Below are 22,640 nucleotides of genomic sequence, written 5' to 3'. Positions count from 1 at the left end.
AGCCAATTATACACATTGCGCCAGGTAAAGCACCATATATACATTGTGCCAGAGAGAGACCCATATACACATTGTGCCAGGTAATGCACCATATACACACTGCGCCAGGTAGAGCACCATATACACACTGCGCCAGGTAGAGCCCCATATACACACTGCACCAGGTAGAGCCCCATATACACACTGCACCAGGTAGAGCCCCATATACACACTGCACCAGGTAGAGCCCCATATACACACTGCACCAGGTAGAGCCCTATATACACACTGCACCAGGTAGAGCCCCATATACACACTGCACCAGGCAGAGCCCATATACACACTGCACCATGTAGAGCCTCTTAGGAGAGAGAGTGTGTGGTGTGTGTTATTTACCACTCCGCAGATCCACTGGCTCCAGACAAAGCAATCTGCCTCCTCTTCTTTGCTCTGTCGCCGAAGTCCCGCAGCGTGCTACGGGGACTGGGATTCGGCAGACAGTGCGGTGCAGGGGCCGGGAGACAGTCGATGCGGTCAGCGTGGATGTTTTTGGCAGCTACCCTCCTCCTCAGCCACTCCTATCACACCTCCCGGCGCCGCTCACAGCTCCTCTAGTGCCAGCCCAGCGCTGCCTCGGAAGTTGAATGGCTGGGCTAATGCTGCTGCAACAACCCTATCTTCGATCCACATTTTTAAATGGCTGCGGGCTGCGAGGAGGGTGGTTGGGAGTGTCCCTGCGCTGACCCTTGCCCAGGAAGAGCACAGCACTATTCAGGGACCTCCAGGGGTTCATGAGCTGCAGTCGAATGTCCAGAAATCCACAAGAGAGGGCACAGCATGAGACGAGGGGAAAGTTAGGGACTCAACTCGGGCAGTGCAGGGTGCTGCTGCTGGGACTGATCTCCAGCTTGCAGTCGCCCCTCTCTGGCTCCCCGGTGTGCAGTGTTCTCTCTCTGGCTCCCTGGTGTACAGTACACTATGCCGGTGAGGCCGGTGTTTCATCTACCAATGCCGCGGCTGGAGGGTCTTGGGTGGAGGGACGGGACCTTGGCTGCTTACTGGCTGCTGTAGCAGGTCCCCCCCCCCTTGTCTGCAGGTGCTGCGGTGGGCCTATTTTGATGGTGGGCCTGGAGCTGCAGCTCCATTAGCCCCATTGTTACGGCCCTGGTCAGCATGGTAAAAAAAAGTTGTGTGCATTATTTGTCACACCAGGTTTTCCCCCTCCTCTGCAGATTCTTTCATCTGTGAACAATGCAGGCAGCCTTCACAAAGTAGTAGGGCTTCTGGTAGTGATTTGCAGGAGCTAGCTTGGCTCAGGTCTGTTAAAACTATGATGGCTCACATGTCTAATGAATTGACTACTGCCAGACAGGAAAGGCAGCAGTTACAACAGTCTATGGCTGCTCTGACAAATGATAGGGCAGACAGCAGACGTGTTTCTCTTCTACCAATTCCATTACCCCAAAAAAGGTGGTTACCTGAGTTTCTCTCGGAATCCGAGGAGGAGGTGCCAGAGGTAGAAGAGGGGGAGGAGCTGGAATCTAATACTGAGTTAGATGATTCTTGTACTGCACAGGGTGTAGACTCACTTATCATCGCAATAAGGGATGTCCTAAATATTCCTGGGAATGAGATCGATGTGCAGCAATCCTTTCTCTCTCCACAGAAAAAAGGTGCAGGTCACATTTCCTAACTCAAATGAACTGGATGATATTTTCAGGGAGCCATGGGCTACTCCTGACAAGAGATTCCAAGTGTCAAAAAAAATGGGTGACCACCTTTCCTTTTGCTCATGAGGGGCGAAAGGTCTGGGAAACTCCCCCTGTTGTTGATGCGTCAGTATCACACCTGTAAAAAAAGACAATACTACCGGTTTCAGGGGCTACGGCCTTAAAGGAACCCGCAGACAGGAAAATAGAGACAACCTTAAAATCTATTTATGTTGCAGCAGGGCCTCCCAAAGGCCTGTTATTGCAGGTTGTTGGGTGACTCACGCCATACATTCTTGGGCTGGTAACCAGGGTGGTCTCACTTGGGGATAAGTCCCTGGCTGATATGGGGACGCTGATACCATCAAAGGAATAGGCATTATAAATGCCCGTACCTCTACCTTGGCGGTTTCTGCACGCGGAGCGTTGTGGTTGCGTCAGTGGGTGGCGGACACAGAGTCTAAAAGGAGTGTGGAAGCCTTGCCTTTCACAGGTGACTGGCTGTTTGGAGATTAATTAGATACCTGGATTTCGAAGGCTACTGCTGGAAAATTTACGTACCTCCCCTCTGCTGCTCCACCGGCTAGACGTTCTTACACTAGGATTTCACTGCAGTCCTTTCGGACAGCACGCCTTAAGGGTAAGGCAAGAGGTGCCTCAAATGCGGCACGAGGTTCCAGGGGTATGTCATGTAAATCTGCCACCACCAAGTCTCAGGACCAGAGCTTCAACTCTGTCTCCTCAAAACTCTCTGCATGGCGGCTACCCTCCACTCCAGGGGGATCTCAGGGTGGGAGCTCGTGTGAGATTCTTCAGCTCCATTTGGAACGGCTCCTGCCAGGATGCATGGGTAAAGGACCTGATCTCCCAGGGCTACAAACTGGAGTTCGAAAGTTCTCCGCTTCACAGGTTTTTTTCAAGTCGGGTTTACCGGCTTCAGAAACCATGCGCCTCACGCTATGGGAGGCCATTCTCAAGTTAGCTCAGACCCAGGTCATTGTTCCTGTGCCACTTAAGAAACAAGGCGAGGCATACTATTCCAGCCTTTTTGTGGTACCAAAACCGGACGGTTCAGTGAGGCCCATTTTGAACCTAAAGTAGTTAAACCCATATCTGCGGGTTTTCCGGTACAAAATAGAGTCTCTGAGACCAGTGATCCCAGGTTTGGAGGAGGGGGGGGGGGGGGGGGGAGTTCTTGGTCTCTCTAGACATAAAGGACGCTTACCTCCATATACCGATATGGCCGCCTCATCAGGTCTACCTCAGGTTTACTCTGTTGGAGGAACACTACCAGTTCCAGGCGCTACCTTTCGGCCTATCCAGGGTCTTCACCAATGTCTGCCACCACCAAGTCTGGCGGAAATGATGTTACAACTCAAGATTCAGGGAGTGAACATTGTCCCCTACCTGGATGATCTGTTGATCAAAGCAAGATCAAAGGATCTTCTGCTAGACAGCATCTGCACTACATTCCTGTTGTCACACCACAGTTTGATTCTGAATTGTCAAAAATCCCAGCTGGAGCCAACCCAGCGTCTCCAGTTACTCGTAATTATCCTGGGCAGGGTGGCTCAGAAGTTCTTCCTTCCTGCAGTCAAGGCGAACGCACTTTAGGAGTTGGTTTGGGCGGTTCTGCAGCCAAAAAGGGTCTCGGTACATATTTGCACCCATCTGTTGGGAAAGATGGTGGCTTCCTTGTAGGCCATTCAATTTGAAAGATTCCACGTGAGGATATTCCAACTGGAGCTCCTGGAGAAGTGGTCGGGTTCGCATCTGCAGATGCACTAGGTCATACGTCTCTCACCGCAGGCCAGGATTTCTCTTCTGTGGTGGTTACAACCCTCCAACCTGTTGGAAGGGCGGAGCGTCGGGATCCAGGATTGGATTCTCTTGACCACGGACGTGAGCCTTCGGTGCTGGGGAGCTGTCACCCAAGGGGCACGGTTTCAGGGCAGGTGGTCAAGCCTCAAATCCTGCCTTCCTATAAACATACTGGAACTCAGAGCGATATACAATGCTCTGCTGCAGGCTTCTCATCTTCTCCAAGGTCAAGCCATTCAGGTTCAGTCAGACAATGCCACAGCAGTGGCTTACGTCAATCGGCAAGGAGGGATGAAGAGCAGGGCCTGCATGCGGGAGGTATCCAAGATTCTCCTCTGGGTCGAGAGGAATGCAAGGGCAGTATCGGCCATATTCATTCCAGGAGTAGACAACTGGGAGGCAGACTACCTCAGTCGTCATGACCTACACCCAGGAGAGTGGGGTGTCCACCCGCAGGTATTTCGACTGATAACAGATCGGTGGGGCTGTCCGCAGATCGATCTGATGGCCTCTAGGCTCAACAACAAGCTTCAGTGCTATTGTTCCAGGACGAGGACCCTCTAGCAGTGGCAGTGGACGCGCTGACAACGCTATGGGTTTACCGGCTGATGTACCTGTTTCCTCCAATTCCGTTACTACCAAGGGTTCTAAAAAGAATCAGAAGAGAGGGAGTTTAGGCAATTCTCATTGCCCGCGACTGACCTCGAAGGGTTTGGTACGTGGATCTTCTGGCCATGGCAATAGAACACCCCTGGCCCCTGCCACTTCGGGAGGAACTTCTTCTGCAAGAACCGTTCGTCTACCCGGACTTGTGGCGGCTTCGTTTACCGTGCCGGTGGTTGAGCGGAACCTTCTAGCTGAGAAGGGAATTCTGGGTAAGGTTAATTCCACCATGATTCAAGCCAGGAAAGCTGTCACGTCAAAGCATTACCACCATATCTGGAAACGATACGTCTCCTGGTGTGAGGGCCGAAAATATCCACCTGCGGATTTCAACCTGGGATGCTTTTTGCATTTCTTACAGGCTGGTGTGGATATGGGCCTAAGGTTGGGCTCTATTAATGTTCAGATCTCGGCCTTGTCCATTTTTTTTCAGAAGAAATTGGCTGCTTTGCCTGAGGTACAGATGTTCCTGCAGGGTGTCCTTCACATCCAGCCTCCTTTTGTGCCACCCACAGCACCTTGGGATCTAGAAGTGGTTCTGACCTTTCTACAGTCCTCTTGGTTTGAACCTCTGATGTCGGTAGAGATCAAGTACCTCACATGGAAGACGGTCATGCTCCTTGCCTTGGCTTCCGCCAGGCGCGTTTCAGAACTTGGTGCTTTGTCCTGTAGGAGTCCCTACCTCGTCTTTCATGAGGACAGAGCGGAATTCGGGACTCGACAACAATTCCTGCCTAAGGTGGTTTCTGCATTCCACCTTAATCAGCCTATTGTGGTTCCGGCAGCTTCGACCACTTCCTTAATTCCTGAGTCCTTGGATGTGGTGCGAGGCCTGAGGATTTACGACAAGAGGACTGCTGCTGTCTGAAAATCGGATTCCCTCTTTGAGCTTAATGATGCTCACAAAAAGGGTCGTCCTGCTTCAAAGCCGTCTATTGCCCATTGGATGAGGCTTGTTATTCAACAGGCATATGCTTCAGCGGCCATGCCTATTCCTCAGTCTGTCAAGGCCCACTCTACCAGTTCTGTGGGTTCTTTCTGGACGGCTGCCCGTGGTGTCTTGGCCTTGCAACTATGCCGGGCCGTTATCTGGTCGGGGACAAATACGTTTGTAAAGTTCTACAGGTTTGAGACTCTGGCTACAGAGGATGTCCAGTTTGGACATAAACGGTGCTGCAGGCGTCTCAGCATGTTTGCACCCGTTCTGGGAGCTTTGGGACAATCCCGATCGTAGTAAGGGGGTCATTCAGACCTGTTCGCTTGCTAGCTATTTTTTGCAGCACTGCGATCAGATAGTCGCCGCCTATAGGGGAATGTATTTTTGCTTTGCAAGTGTGCGAACGCATTTGCAGCGGAGCACTGCAAAAAAGTTTTGTGCAGTTTCTGAGTTGCCCAGAACTTACTCAGCCGTTGCGATCACTTCAGCCTGTCCGGGCCCAGAATTGATGTCAGACACCCACCCTGCAAATGCTTGGACATGCCTGCGTGTTTCCAAACACTACCAGAAAACTGTCAGTTGACACTCACAAACGCTATCTTCCTGTCAATCTCCTTGCGATCGCCCGTATAAATGGATTCTTTGTTAAATCCATCGCTCAGCAACGATCCGCTTTGTACCCGTATGATGCACCTGCGCATTGTGGTGCATAGGCACGTGCAGTTCTGACCTGATCGCAGCGCAGCGGAAAAAAACTAGCGTGCGATCAGGTCTGAATGACCCCCTAAGTGTCCCCAGTATCCCTTATGGATGATAGAGAAAAGAGGATTTTAATTACCTACCGGTAAATCCTTTTCTCGTAGTCCATAAGGGATACTGGGCACCCGCCTCTGTGCTTCGACTTTCCTGCAAGTTATTGTTGTTGTGTGAAGTAGTTTTCACTAGCTGTTGCTAGTATGTTTGATATGATGTGTGCTGGTTCGTTAATCTCACCACTAGTTGTATTGTCATGTTTCCTCCTCTAAAGTATGTACGTCTCCTTTGGGCGCAGTTTTCCTAGACTGAGCTGGGAGGGGGCATAGAGGGGAGGAGCCAGCACACCCTGTTGAAGAAATTTAAAGTGCACCGGCTCCTTTGCACTCTATCTATACCCATCGTACTAAGTGTCCACAGTATCCCTTATGGACTACGAGAAAAGGATTTACCGGTAGGTAATTAAAATCCTCTTTTATCTCTTTGCTATATTGATCTGTTATTGAGGAGTCCCTGTTTTCATTGTTTAAACAGGTATCGCCAATTTCTTACATGAGCATTGTAACCAGTCCTGTGTTTCATACGGGAAGCCGTCATCCACTGGTGGCAATTCCATTGGGAGTAATGTTGCGTTTCTCAGCCCGTTTCCATGACAACACTGGCGATGTTTTCCACGCGCAGAATTCTGTTCTCAACTTTGCAATTAACAGGTCTGTGTGTGTTTTCTATTTAATCTGGTTGGTGTGGTCTCATAGAGTAATCTTTCCCTGAACTTGATTGTGATCTGTGTCATTTCACTTACAGCATTATATGTGTTCTACAGTTTAATATTATTAGTGCCGGTTTCACAAGTTTTTTCACAAGGGCTAGAAATCATATGTGTATTTTCCATAGCACCTACAGCATACATAAATTCATTACATTAGAGTACCTGGGGGTAATTCAGACTGAATTACCCCCCAGGTTCAGTCTAAATTCAGTCTGAATTCCTTTGTGGAGAGCGCACCCGGGAGGCCCAGTGAGATACTAACAGCATCTCTGGGCTGCGACCGCCTCTGCCTGACTGACAGGAGGGGGCTTGACAACGGCGTTAGAATGCCATTAGCAGGGCGGCCCTCCCACCGTTGCGGGGGAGGGCTGCGGCGGCTGCGTGGCGTGACGTGACACGCAGCCGGGGCGTGGCAGGCAGCCTCCTGCCAGCACACAGGAGCTGCGCAGGAATGGAGCTACTCGCCGGGTGCAAAAGCATCTACGCCGTGCGACGCTTTTGCACCCTTGCGGTGGGGGGTTGGGGCAGAACCAGACATGTGGGGCAGACTAGCCCTGTGCTGGGTGTCCCCCCGCATGTCTGAGTAAATGATCGTAGATGGGCTAAATTTAGCACATCTACAATCAGATCTTAATTACCCCCCCAAATGTATTTTTATTGTGGATATGTAAACTGGCCGGTGGTTGTTCTTATGTACCTTAAATAAATGAATATTTCTTTAATTTCTGTGTGCTGTAACACTTGCTCTTTTTTCTTTGTTGTTACACTCTGCAAGGGCTGAGTTACCCTTGAGTTACTAGCTGCAACAGAAATGAATTTGATCAAGCACCTAGTCAATTGTGTGTCTATATTGGTGCCACTGTTGACACAACATTGTGGTCAAATGAGGTCATTAAACAGTGTTGCTTTTGCTTGGAACTTGACTAGTGTTTGTAGAAGGGTATTTGAATGTGGATATTTTTCTTCAAACTCAAGCTTGTAACTTTTCTTCTGCAGTTAGACACCTACCACAGTAACTTGGGTCCATCAAGTAAGCGAGAAAATGTACCGCTCCCAATTCTTGATTATAGTGGTCCAAACATTTCTTCAGATTTAGGCCCAGATTTATCAAGCCTTGGAGAGTGATAAATTGCACTGTGATAAAGTATCAGCCAATCAGCTCCTAGCTGGCATGTTACATGCTGTGTTTGAAAATTGGTTGCCAATTTATCACTCTCCACAGCTTGATACATCTGGGCCTTAATTCCTTAAAACTACCCTCTAATTCATTCCACACGTATACAGCACTGAAAAAAAACATAAAACCCTTTGATTTAAATCAATGATTTAAAATAAACAAAAAAAACATCATTTCATTTAAATCGGCACACCTTGCTTACTACCCGGGTCTGAGATTCCACCTGGTCTTGCGGCAGTCTGGCAGGGGGTCCCTTGCTACTGCTGGCAGCAATGCATGTTTGGAAAAGGCCTCTTCATCTGGTGCAAGAAGAGCATTACTGGACTATATATAAGTACCGTATATACTCGAGTATAAGTCGACCCGAATATAAGCCGAGGCACCTAATTCTACCACAAAAACCTGGGAAAACTTATTGACTCGAGTATAAGCCTAGGGTGGGAAATGCAGCTCTAGCCGTACACAGCCCTCAGTGCCAGATATGCCCTCATAGTGCCAGATATGCCCCCACAGTGCTGCCAGATATGCCCCCACAGTGCTGCCAGATATGCCCCCACAGTGCTGCCAGATATGCCCCCACAGTGCTGCCAGTTATGCCCCCACAGTGCTGCCAGTTATGCCCCCACAGTGCTGCCAGATATGCCCCCACAGTGCTGCCAGATATGCCCCCACAGTGCTGCCAGATATGCCCCCACAGTGCTGCCAGTTATGCCCCCACAGTGCTGCCAGTTATGCCCCCACAGTGCTGCCAGATATGCCCCCACAGTGCTGCCAGATATGCCCCCACAGTGCTGCCAGATATGCCCCCACAGTGCTGCCAGATATGCCCCCACAGTGCTGCCAGTTATGCCCCCACAGTGCTGCCAGTTATGCCCCCACAGTGCTGCCAGATATGCCCCCACAGTGCTGCCAGATATGCCCCCACAGTGCTGCCAGATATGCCCCCACAGTGCTGCCAGATATGCCCCCACAGTGCTGCCAGATATGCCCCCACAGTGCTGCCAGATATGCCCCCACAGTGCTGCCAGTTATGCCCCCACAGTGCTGCCAGATATGCCCCCACAGTGCTGCCAGATATGCCCCCACAGTGCTGCCAGATACGTTCCCTCCCCAAGTGCCAGGTATGCCCCACAGTGCTGTTACTTACCCCTCCGTCGATCCCGCGCTGTCTTCTGGAGGGACACGAAGCACACAGCGTGCGCGGCTCTCCTGTGTCCCTCCTGCATCTTCGGCGGCCGCGGCGGGTCTATTATAGGAAGTGCCGGTTCGTGATCAGAGGTCACGAACGGGTATTTCCTGTAATAGAACCGCCGCTGCTGCCGCCGGAGATGCAGGAGGGACACAGGAGCGCCGCGCGCTGTGCGCTCCATGTCCCTCCTTCACACTGCTCTGCCTCTGCCTGCACTGACTCGAGTATAAGCCGAGGTGGCTTTTTCAGCACAAAAAAAAGTGCTGAAAAAGTCGGCTTATACTCGAGTATATACGGTAATATTGCGGATTAATATGTAATATAAGGGTTTCCACTCTAAATACAATCAAAATATTACTGTGCCTAGCCACATGATGGTGGTGTTATATAGTAGTATATACCTTTCAAATTTGTTGTGTTTATTATGTGTTGATTGTGTATTTTCTGTTTGGGTTTCAGGGATGATTTTGTACAGATTGCAAAGGGAGCCACTAATGACAGTTTCATTGTGCGCACAGTCAATATCGGATTCACAATATTTAGAGTGTGGGATATTGAGAACCCTGGAATCTCAGATTATATCCCCCTGCCTGTAGAACATAGCATTTACCCAAGTGTAAAGGAAGAGGCTGTGGCTGGTGATGTTATTTGCTTTGCGTGTACAATAAATGCTCAGGACGGTAAGAGATTTTTTTGTGTGTGCCTGTTTTTTGTATCTGTATAAACAGGCCAATTTCTTTTCTTGTTTTCAATTACTGCTTTTATATATATATATATATATGTATGTGTGTGTGTATATATATATATATATGTGTTTGTATATATATATATATATATATATATATATATGAAGCAGTCAATATCCTGACTGTTGGGATCCTGGCGCGCAGCATACCGGCGCCGGGATACCTAACACTATTCTCCCTTTTGGGGTGTCCACGACACCCCTGGAGGTAGCATACTCGTACCACCATCACTGCAGCAATATATATATAATCCTAAAAGTAATTTTTGTTTGCAAATTAAATTTCCTGTTAGTCTTTTTTGTAATTTGAAACACTAATGCAGTGGTTCCCAAAATTTTGAATTACGGCGCCCTGGAGTATCAGAATTTTTTTCACGGCAACCCTAGGCCAAATGTATTTTATTAAGAAATTTAGAAAGAAATATTACATTAATTTAAATTGTGTTTATATGTCATCCTTAGATACAGTTGTGTGGTGAGGGACAAGATTTGCTTCTGTTTAATCACATATTTTATGATTGACAGCCACCAGCTCTGGTTTTGCCTATAACATTGACCATAAATAATTTGACTAGGTCCTAGACCACCAGGCCAAGGCACTCTTGCAAGTGCTCTGAAGCACCCCAAGGTGCCACGGCATACAGTTTGCAATCTGAAGGTCTGACTGCCTGCTACCATCACTCTTTCCGCTGCTGATATCAGCATGCATTAATTTTCAAGTGCAAAAGCTGTGTGTCCAATTGTAAGAAAACAAAATAACCCTTCTTGACGTTATAAGAAAAGTTTTGGACTTGAGAATCAAGTGTACAAGTAGTGGAATGCAATTGCAGGGGCCCGCAGAAGTGTCGAGACCAGCCATTAGGTAGGCGTGGTTATCCACTGGAGGGATGTGACCATCCCACAAAGGACATGGAATAGTATTATGCAGACACAGCATCTCTGTGTAAAATGTGTTCCAGACCCTCCACAAAACATACGCAAATCAAGATAAACACATTGTGCTAACGGTATGCAGTTCATTTGCCGGTTGTCGGGATCCCCGCAGTCAGGATACCGACGCCGGAATCCCAACAGCTGGCAATGCCAACATCCGGATTCCTGCGCTTAGGGTCTGTTCCCACTCGTGGATGTCCACGACACCCATAAAGTGGGACTAGAACCTGTGGCAAACTCAGTGAGCCTGCGAGGGGACTCGTTGCCTTCGGCCTGCTGCCAGCATACCGGCAGATGGATGCCGTTGTCGGTATACTGACAGCCGGCATCCCGGCTACCAGGAAATCATACTGGACTCGTGCAAACGTTAGTCTAACTTCTGTTTGATTAGTCAAGCTGATGAAAAAATATTACTACCATGAGGGAAGTAAAAGCCTATTGGGCTAAATTAATTGTAATAAACATAAATAAACCAAGGGGCAGGTTTATCAAAGCTTGGAGAGAGATAAAGTTCCAACCAATCGGCTTCTGACATTTTACAGGCTGTGTTTGAAACATGACAGTTAGGAGATGATTGGTACTTTATCTCTTTCGAAGCTTTGATGAATCTGCAAATCTTAAACTAGGATAGACCTAATTAGACTTGGTTAGAGTTAAAGGGCCACATATGTGAAAAATGGTATTTGGTGGTGGCTTTGATTAGCCAGTGATTTTGCCATCCAAACTGCATTATTAACTATTCTGCTATTTGTAACATCAAAGACAAATCACTGTCAAGCGCCAATCGTTTACAATGCATGGTTTTGCCTTGTACATAATGACCGCATTAAAATAAAACTTCCAAGTTTAGCCGGGAACCCGCACCTCCGGCCATCTCGGACTTCACGACCCCATGTTTTTTGTTAACCTCCCCTGCCTGTTGTTAATGTTATACAAGGTGTGTATGTTATGTTAACTATTATTTCTCTTACGTCCTAGAGGATATTGGGAATCCATTTAGTACCATGGGGTATAGACAGATCCACTAGAAGCCATGGGCACTTAAAAAGTTTGATTAGGTGTGCTGGACTTCTCCCTCTATTCCCCTCCTACCAGACTCCATTTAGAAAATGTGCCCGGAGAAGCCGGTCACGTCTCTGGAAGCTCCTGAAGAGTTTTCTGCATTCATTTTCTAAGTTAGTTATTTTCAGGCAGGACTGGATGGCACCAGCCTGCCTGCTTCGTGGGACTTAGGAGAGAATGGCCTAACCTCTCTCAGGGTTAATGGTCCCGTTTCCCGATGACAGAACGCTAGGTCCTGAGGGAACTATCCGCAAGCCTCACCACGGCGAGCGTACATTCCAGCAGCACGCCGCCACTCCTAGCAGAGACAGAAGAATGAATAGTGAGTACTAAGCCGGCGTCCCGGGTAGTGGATCGCCGCCTATTATGGCGTCATGAGGGTACAGAGACGCACGGCTTCTAAACGGGGCGGACTGAGTCTCCTGACTGTTTACACTACAACGTACACAGTACCCAGACTGGCACCACAGCCATAAAAGGAGGTTTACTCCATTTTATGCACATAGACACATACAGCCAGTATAAAGAAGAACGGGAAGACCGCGCGCCATTGAAGGGGTGGGGCTTCAGTATGAGCGGATCCAGCAGCTCACAAGCGCCAAATTGCATACAGCAGCTGACACAGATGCTGACTGACAGAAACATGCAGCTCCTCCGGAGATAGTCCAGATTACCTCAGCGGTACCAGGGGGTCATTGCGAGGGGGAGCGACTTATTAGTGTACTAAGTCCATAATCTAGGTACTTAGTCTGCGACCCGGCTAATCGTGGCGTTAGCGATAAGGGCTCTGTGTGCTGTTTCCATACTCTGTCTCTCCCTGGAAGGGCTCTTTGTGGGTTAATTGTGTATTTAACCTTTCCTGTGTGTGAGTGCTGTCTCTGCTACAGTATGTCAGGCAAAGAGTGTGTTTCATGTAAGGCACAGTGTTCCTCTTCTCCAGGGGGTTCACTGGTGTGTACTCAGTGTAGTATCCCTTCCCAGGCTAGTGGGGCAGAACCAGCATGGCTGGATTCCATTTGGGGAATGATTTCCACCATTTCTACTAAATTATCTCGTAATGAGAAAGAAACGCAATACTTAAGACAGTCTATGGCTGAGCTAATGAAAAAGGACTCGGTACCCAGACCAGCGTCTCAGTCCCCTGCCATTTGTCTGCAAAAAAGGCCTTTGGCCCATATCCTGCACTCTGACTCTGATAATGAGGAGACAGAATTGGAGGAGGGTGAGGTGGACTCAGAGGTGGGGGAGGGTACTCTCTCGCAGGGAATAGAGGATCTCGTAGATGCTATCAAGGAAGCCCTCTCAATATCCCTGATAAGGTGACAGAGGAAAGTGAGGAATCTTACTTTTAATATGAAGAAAAAATCTTCAACTACCTTTCCTGTGTCAAAGGAACTCAATACCCTGTTTGAAGAACCGTGGGTTAATCCAGATAACAAATTTCAGATTCCTAGACGGTTGTTATCATCTTTCCCTTTTTCCTACTGAGGATAGGAAAATATGGGAAACTCCACCGATAGTGGATGTGTCAGTCTCCAGACTCTCACGAAACATTGCATTGCCTGTCCCTGGTGCAGCCTCCCTCAAAGACACGGCTGATCGCAAGATTGAGACTACACTCAAAATTGTATACTGCTGCTGGGGTGGTCCAGAGACCCACTATAGTATGTGGGTAGATTACTCGAGCCATTGCTAAATGGTCAGGTAATTTAATTAAGGGGTTAAACGCCTTACCTCAAGTGGAAATTATTTTACTTCTGCAGCACATACAAGACTCTGCGAACTTTATGGTGGAAGTGGACTGCTGACGCGGACTCCAGAAAGGAATGGAAGGCCTGCCATTCACAGGTGAGGCCTTATTTGGAGATGAACTCGACAAATGGATCTCCCGAGCTACTGCAGTTAAGTCTACATACCTACCTTCTGCAGCCCTGCCAGCTAGAAAGGCTTACTCGGGACCCACTTTACAGTTCTTTCAGACTGACCAATCTAGTGGCAAGGCCAGAGGTTCTTCTACCGGCGCTAGAGGAAAACCCCGCAAAACAGTAACTGCTGGTTCACAGGAACATGGCTCAGGCTCTGCTTCCTCAACACCTTCCGCATGACGGTGGACCGCAATGCATGGAAGACTGGCGGGTGGGAGCCCGGTTAAAATTCTTCAGTCACATCTGGACAAGATCGTGCCATGATCCCTGGGTCATAGACCTTATCTCCCAGGGCTACAGACTGGAGTTCCAGGAGCTCCCACCTCACAGATTCTTCAAATCAGACTTACCAGGTTCACAAGAGGCAAGAATAACTATACAGGAAGCCATTCAAAAACTGTTGCAGACCCAGGTCATTGTTCCAGTTGTACCTCATCTACAAAACAAGGCATACTATTCCAGCTTGTTTGTAGTACCAAAACCAGATGGTTCAGTAAGACCGATTCTGAACCTCAAGTCATTAAATCCATACTTACGAGTTTTTCAATTCAAGATGGAGTCTCTGAGTGCGGTGATCTCAGGTCTGGAGGAGGGGGAATTTCTAATATCTCTGGATATCAAGGATGCGTACATTCATATTCCGATCTGGCTGCCTCATCAGGCTTACCTACGGTTTGCACTGCAGGACTGTCACTGGCAAAAGGCAACTGTGATCCAGTCGATGGTTCGGCTTGACCTGAAGCCGACCCGAATCTCAGTACACCTCTGCATCCGCCTTCTGGGGAAAATGGTGGCTTATTACGTAGCTATTCAGTATGGAAGGTTTCATACAAGGCCCTTCCAGCTGGATCTGTTGGGCAAATGGTCCGGATCGCATCTTCACATGCATCAGTGGTTTCGTCTGTCACCAAAAGCCAGGATCTCCCTCCTGTTGAGGCTAAAAACTTCTCACCTAGTGGAGGGTCGAAGGTTCGGGATTCAGAATTGGATTCTGTTAACCACAGACGCAAGCCTCAGAGGTTGGGGCGCAGTCACTCAGGGGGTGTAGTTTCAAGGAAGATGGTCAAGTCAGGAAATCATTCTTCCAATAAACATCCTGGAGCTCAAGGCTGTCTCTAGTGCCCTTATACAGGCCTCATCCCTTCTTAAGAATCAGGCCATTCAAGTTCAGTCTGCCAATGTGACAGGGGTGTCTTACATCAACCGACAAGGCGGAACAAAAAGCAAGGCCGCAATGTCAGAGGTGTCAAGAATTCTCCTCTGGGCGGAAAAACACGCCGTGGAATTATCGGCGATCTTCATTCCGGGAGTAGACAACTGGGAAGCAGACTTCCTCAGCAGACACGACCTGCACCCGGGGGAATGGGGCCTCCACCCGGATGTGTTCCAGTGGCTGACACGTCGGTGGGGTTATCCACAGATCGACATGATTGCCTCTTGACTCAACAAGAAGCTCAAGCTGTATGGTTCTAGGTCAAGGAACCGACATGCAGTAGCGTTAGACACCATGACAACTCTGTGGGTCTACAAGCTGGTGTACTTGTTTCCTCCCATTCCTCTAATCCCAAGAATTCTGAAAAGAATAAAAAGTGAAAAGGTTCAAGCAATCCTCATTGCTCCGGACTGGCCGCAAAGGGCCTGGTAAGCGGATCTGCTCGAGATGCTCATAGAAGATCCGTGGCCTCTGCCTCTTCGAGAGGATCTTCTGCAACAGGGCCCGTTCATCTATCAAGACTTACTGTGGCTACGTTTAGCGGCATGGAAGTTGAACGGCTGATTCTAGCCAGGAGAGGGATTCCTGACAAGGTCATCCCGACTATGATCCAAGCCAGAAAGGGGGTAACGCCTACCATCGTATCTGGATGAAATATGTCTCTTGCTGTGAAAGCAGACATTATTCTGAAGTGGAATTTAATTTGGCACATTTTCTGCTTTTTCTGCACTCGGGAGTGGATGTGGGCCTACGCCTAGGCTTTATAAAAGTTCAGATTTCGGCCTTGTCTATTTTCTTTCAGAAACAATTGGCTTCTCCCCCTGCGGTGCAGAACACCTTGTAAGAACGTCTGGACATCAACCAACCTATTGTGATCCCGGTTGTTAAAGACACCTCTACTACTTCAAAGTCTTTGGATGCTGTAAGGGCTTTGAAGGTATATGTGAAGAGAACAGCTCGTCACAGGAAATCGGACTCGCTGTTCGTTCTTTAGGATCCCAATAAAATGGGGATACCTGCTTCGAAGCAGTCAATTGCACGCTGGATCAGTCTCACTATCCATCATGCTTATTCTATGGCAGGTTTGCAGATTCCAAAATCTTTTCAAGCCCACTCTACTAAGTCAGTGGGTTCCTTTTGGTCGGCTGCCAAGCGGCTACTTGGTCAGGTTCGAACACGTTTGCCAAGTTTTACAAGTTCGATACCTTGGCCTCTGAGGACCTTCAGTTTGGTCAGTCAGTTCTGCAGAATCCTCAGCACTCTCCCACCCAGTTTGGGAGCTTTGGTACTTCCCTATGCTACTAAATGGATTCCCAGTATCCCCTAGGACGTAAGAGAAAATAGGATTTTAATTACCTGCCGGTAAATCCTTTTCTCGTAGTCCGTAGGGGATACTGGGCACCCGCCCAGTGCTTCGTTCTTCCTGATCTGTTACTTGGTTAAGTTATGTTGTCTGGTTCAGCTGTTGCTGTTCCTGTTACAAGTCTTGGTTAGCATGGCTTTTCTCTTGTTATGGTTGTACTGGTTCGAAATCTCACCACTTTCCTTTTCTATATCCTCCTCTAAAAGTATGTCCATCTCCTCGGTCACAGTTTCCTAGCCTGAGTCTGGTAGGAGGGGCACAGAGGGAGGAGCCAGCACACCTTATCAAACTTCTATGATGCCCATGGCTCCTAGTGGACCCATCTATACCCCATGGTACTAAATGGATTCCCAGTATTCCCTACGGACTACGAGAAAAGGATTTACCGGTAGGTAATTAAAATCCTATTTTTTTATTATTGTACAGGTTACTATATACTGTTTGTGTTTTTCTTTTCTTTTAAACTGTTGCTATTGATGTGGTTGTTGAGTACAGGTACTTATGCTACTGTTATGCCCATTCACACACCACCTACTATATCTCCATTCACTTTTCTCCACATTTCCTTGTTCACACCACCCTCTTCATACTTTGGGGGTCATTCCGAATTAATCGTAGCTGTGCTAAATTTAGCACAGCTACGATCAGGCACTCAGACATGTGGGGGGACGCCAAGCACAGGGCTAGTCCCCCCGCATATCTGAGTGCCTGATCGTAGCTAGCAATGCCTTTGCACTTCAAGAGTTGCTCCCGGCCAGCACAGCTTTAGCGCGCTGGCCGGGAGCTACTCTTCGCTCCCCGGCCCGCATTGGCTGCGTGTGACGTCAAGCAGCTGCTTGCGGCCACTTCCCGCACAGTCCTGCCAGGCCCACGAAACGGCGGCCAAACGCCGCCGTTTTGCCCCCTCCCGCCCATCGACCGCCTCTGCCTGTCAATCAGGCAGAGGCGATCGTAGTGTAGCGATGGGCGGTCATGCGCCGGCGCATGCGTAGATCTCACCCGATCGCTACGCTGCGAAAAACTGCAGCGTGCGATCGGGTCAGAATGACCCCCTTTGTTGTTTATATAATGCACAGATCTGCTTTACTCCAGCGTCAACGTTTCATACACACAATCCCGTGAAATCTGACATTTTTATTATTACCAGTTATTTATATAGCACATATTCCGCAGTGCTTTACAGAGAATATTTGGCCATTCACATCAGTCCCTGTCCCAGTGTAGTTTACAATCTATAATCCCTATCTCATGTATACACAGACACATTCATGCTAGGGTAATTTTCTTGGGAGCCAGTAAACCTACCAGTATATTTTTGGATTTGGGAAGAAACCGGAGTGCCCGAAAGAAACCCACGCGAGTACGGGAAGAATATACAAACTCCACACAGTTAGGGCCTTGGTGGGAATCGAACCCATGGCCTCAGTGCTGTGAGGCAGAAATGCTAACCATTACACCAACCGTACTGCCCCTAAGTGATGTCACCTGTGCCTTCAGGATAATTAATATACATTCTATTCAGCACCTCATGCTTCCTGCAGATGCATAGATTTTCTTTCTCAACAATTCAGGTCTTCCTCTTCATTGCTTTCCTGTGTACCTAATTAGAGTACATTGTCATCCTCAAGGCCATTTTATAGCTTCCTAGCCAAACAAAAGCTCTTGGAGAATTACCTCTTTAAAGAGTCCTTACTATTTATTTATTTATTTATTTATTTATTAACAGTTTCTTATATAGCGCAGCATATTCCGTTGCGCTTTACAATTAGAACAACAGTAATAGAACAAAACTGGGTAAAAACAGACAGACAGAGGTAGGAAGGCCCTGCTCGCAAGCTTACAATCTATAGACTACAAGATGCTATATGGTTGCAACCACCTCACAATAAAACTATCATTTTGAAAAGACATTTTACAAGGAATTTTCCTTGTTCTGTTCATTAATACCACTTCTCTCTTACCTCTCCTGTACCGTATTGAAGATGTTCCCAAAATCCCCAGTGTTTAAGGATATCCATGCTTGAGCACACGTGACTTAATTAGTCAATTTGATATAACCATCTGACTCAAGCATGGCTCTTCTTAAAACTAGAGATGAGCGGATTCGGTTTTACTCGGATTTACTCGGTTCTCAAAACGGCACGGATGTCACGTGTTTTGGATAGCCAATCAGATGCCGTTTTGGGAACCGAGTAAATCCGAATCCGCTAAACCTGTACTGCAATGACTGAGTTTGAGAAACTGTGTTGTAACTTAAAAATGAATGTTATGGGGTAGTGTAGGCTGCCCTTTTACCCCTTATTTGCTATAGTGACATCATTTATATGGGTACTGTTTTAACTGCAGTAGTATGATGTACTTTAGACCTTTGTTTAAAATCTGTTCTAGGCAACACTGATGAAAAACTATTATTCTGTATGTAAAAACACAGAGCAAAATATAATAATAATAATAATAATAATCAACTAATAGGGGGCAATTCTATTAATTGTGATGCTGTTGATGTGCCATTAGACTGTGGGAACGCTTGTTATGGCGGCACATCATAGACAGAACATTGTATATTTGACCTCTGCCTTTCTCCCTATGGGTGTGCAGAAAAATTAGCAATATTGCTCCTTCCTAATTATTTATGATTTGCGCAACTGCCACCCATCGAGGATAACTGAATTGCCCACATAGGGGTGTATTTACTAAGCCTTGGATGGAGATAAAGTGGACAGAGATAAAGTAGCAACCAATCAGCTCCTAATTGTCATTTTTCAAACACAGCCTGTAACATGGCAGTTAGGAGCTGAATGGCTGGTACTTTATCTCCATCCACTTTCTCTCCAGCCAAATCTCAGTAAATAGGGCGCATAGTGTCTTATCTGTATGTAAATTAGCAATATAGCTATGACTACTAATAGAAGTAAATGATGGGCCATTTATATTTTAACAGGATTGTCTGGAACATGGAGTTCTTCCTCTAGCTCCACCCTGCAGATTGATCCTAGGACAGGAGCTGCTTTAGCAAAAGATGCTGGATTTGTGACCGTGTATTATGAAATTCCTGGGCTTCTGAAGACGTACAGAGAGGTGATCAGAGCACTTTCCACTCACTTCGTTTTATCTAGATCAGTGGCATAACTATAAATTTTGCTCCCCCCCAATAAAGTTTCTGAAAAAGGAAACACACAGACACACACAGAGAGACAGACAGACAGACATTAATGTTTACGTTCACAATAGAACTACACTTTAAACTGCGAGTATCAGACATAACCAGTCCATAAACTAAGATGTGTGTATGCAAAAAAAAAAAGCTGAACCTATATAGACTGCAAGCTCTCAAGGGATTTTGGACATAGGACTCATAGGAAAGATTACTGGAAGGCCGTCACACCTGTGGGGCTGCCAGTTGACCGGAAGCCAGCCTCAGCTTCCTCTTCTTCCTAATCAGATTCCAGCAGCAGTGAGAGGGCGAGCAGGGCAGGGTGAGTGAACTGACGGGGCATCCGCCACTTCCTGCATTGCCATTTGCGCTCGGACAGGGTCACGTACAGACAGTGGGCGGTATTCAAATGATATATCACGCCCAATCTCCTTTCTAAAATGATCCCCTATATTGCGCCCATAGTAATCAGGTCTAGCTGTGTAAAGGGTTAGGTGCCTCGCTACCCCAGAGGTAGCAAGCTGAAATGATGATACCATTCTCCCGAGGGCAGAAACAGAACGGGTGAGGAAGGGGGTGAAAAGAAATGAATACCGCCCAGTGTGTGTGAGTGACCGTGTGAGAGACTGACGGACACAACCACAGCAGTTTAGATGTTGTAGATGGGCGGTAGAAGTGGGGCAGTAGAAGCCGGGCTGCAGTGCTTTCTACTCTGTTACTTAATCAGGCTGGCTGTGTGTAGGTAAGGCGGGTGGAGGGGGAACCAATAGTGGTGGGGTGTTAGGGCTTGATTGCAATTATCAGACATACAGGGATACTTACCATTCATAAGGAAAGATGCTAGGCTGAACTGTAGCGTCTTAGAAGGGTTGTTTTAAAATGGTTAAGAAAATATTACAATATAGACTTACCCAGGACTTACCAGGACAAAAACAGACGGAAACTTCTAACCAACGTTGCAACAAAACAACCACCCTTCCTTTCATCCTCAATCAAAATCATGTGTGCATTTAAGCGTATGTATATATCTTTCCAACTATAATCCTCATGACCTCTAAGAACAGTATGCAACCAATTTTGTATAAAACAAGTTACATTGTGATTTGCATGTGACTGTACATACCTGTTTGTCATTTGCTCTGTCATGCTCAGTTAACATACAGTGGACCAACACCAGTAAATAGGTACCTGAACTTTTAACTCGAACAAGTGAAACCTTACACTCTCAGCCTAGATAACTCTGGTTTAATCCTAAACGGACTATGTACCGCAAATAGATTTTCGCCATTTCTCTTCATGGAATATTTATAAAGGCCATTGCATCATTCAGTCTCCCAGCAACTCACCCCTCTGTACGTGTTGCCCCCTCAATTATTCACTCCCCTCTTATTAACACACAAATGCGCTTTTTACTTCCCTATACTCATTGACAATAACATCTACAACCTCTCACCATAAAAAACTTTCACAAACCTCTGACACTCACATTTATCTCTCTCTTCTGATAGCTGGTGACATTTCACCAAATCCAGGACCCAACCACTTGCATTACTCACATTCACCTGATTCACAGCAACATAGAAATCCAGCTAACCTCATAAACATCACATGTCTTCCATCACCCTCCAGATCACTAAAATGTGCCTTATGTAATGCACGCTCTGTTTGTAACAAATTAACATCCATCCAGGACCTTTTCATATCTAACAACTTCAATCTGCTGGCTATAACAGAAACCTGGCTCACACAATCAGACACAGCCTCCCCTGCAGCACTGTCACATGGTGGTCTCCACTTTACACACACTTCCAGGCCTGGGTAACCATAAAAGAGGAGGAGTTGGACTATTACTTTCCCAATCTTTCGCATACACTGTTTCTTTTTCATCCACTAGGGGTCACTGGAGTACTCTTGGGATATGGACGGCGTAGCAGAACAAAGGCACTGAATATTTAAATTTAGAACTCTCCACCCCTCCATATCCCAGAGTACCTCAGTGTACGAACCCAGTGTTTTTTCTGTGCTCAAAGCACTAACATCGGCTTGTGGGATTCCCACACTTGGATGGAAGATTTTATTAATTTTTCATTTTGACTTTTTAATTTTTAATTTTTACACTTAGCACATCCCTTCCCAGTTTCTGGAAAAACATGGGTCCGGGATGGTGCCGCTGCAGGGCAGCGCATGGCGTGTCGGTCCTCACAAAGAGCACCCTCACAGCCACAGGCAGTGTCTCCTGCAACAGCTGGACGGAGCTTACAGAAAGAAGCCCAGTCACAGCCAGGAAGAAATGATCAAAGAGCTGGACGGAGCTTACAGAAAGAAGCCCGTCACAGCCAGGAAGAAGTTATCAAAGAGCTGGACGGAGCTTACAGAAGAAGCCCCGTCACAGCCAGGAACAAGCTGGACGGAGCTTACAGAAAGAAGCCCCGTCGCAGCCAGGAACAAGATGACTTGAAAGCTGGACGGAGCTTACACAGAGAAGCCCCGTCGCAGCCTTCAATAGGAGAAAGGTAAGCTGGGGAACGGGGCGGTCAGCGCAGGCTGCCGCCCCGCTAGGTGGGTCAGAGTGAATGCCGCTGCCACGCACCGCCCGCCACAGCGCCCAGCCGCTACGTCTGAGACTCGCTCCAGACGGCAGCGCTACGTCCGCCCGTCCCAGCCGCTCCGTCCGGCCGCCCAGCACATCCACCCGCAGACGCTCACTAACAGCGTTAACATGGTGACAACCGGGCCGCTGCTCCGTCCGGCCGCCCAGCACCGCAGATTAATGCCAGCCTCCCTGCAAGCCTCACTGCAAGTCTTCCCGGCCTTTCCTGAGAAGACACAGCGTTACAGGGGGGAAGGGGGGCGGTGGAATCTGGCGGCTCACTGCGGAAAGGGTATGTAAAATACCTATATAAACAGCAGTTATGTAGCTATATGTGACAGTAAATAATGCAGACATGTATTATAACCTGTCCTGTGATATGAGCCTAATCATGTATAACTGTGATTATCACTGTATAATAGGCTATTGAGCCTATATTAATGTATATGATTATCACTGTATAATAGGCTATTGAGCCTATATTATTGCTGTATAATAGGCTATTGAGCCTATATTAATGTATATGATTATCACTGTATAATAGGCTATTGAGCCTATATTAATGCTGTATAATAGGCTATTGAGCATATATTAATGTCTGTAATTATCATAGGCTATTGAGCCTATATATATATATATATATATATATATATATATT

General features: G+C 47.4%; 1 protein-coding gene across 1 annotated transcript in view; it reads left to right on the top strand.

Moving 5' to 3' along the window:
• The window catches only part of NUP210 (nucleoporin 210), a 390,084-nt gene that overhangs the window by 314,861 nt on the left and 52,583 nt on the right, over positions 1-22,640 (top strand). Inside the window, exons 31-33 of the mRNA XM_063940607.1 lie at positions 6,397-6,572; positions 9,457-9,677; positions 19,180-19,316. Of these exons, the coding sequence (XP_063796677.1) occupies positions 6,397-6,572; positions 9,457-9,677; positions 19,180-19,316 (534 nt within the window). The remainder of the gene's footprint in view (positions 1-6,396; positions 6,573-9,456; positions 9,678-19,179; positions 19,317-22,640) is intronic.

Source organism: Pseudophryne corroboree, chromosome 9 (assembly GCF_028390025.1).
Source record: "Pseudophryne corroboree isolate aPseCor3 chromosome 9, aPseCor3.hap2, whole genome shotgun sequence".
Classification (NCBI taxonomy): domain Eukaryota; kingdom Metazoa; phylum Chordata; class Amphibia; order Anura; family Myobatrachidae; genus Pseudophryne; species Pseudophryne corroboree.
The sequence above is the reverse complement of the archived record's forward strand: the minus strand, read 5'-3'. Positions and strand labels throughout refer to the sequence as shown.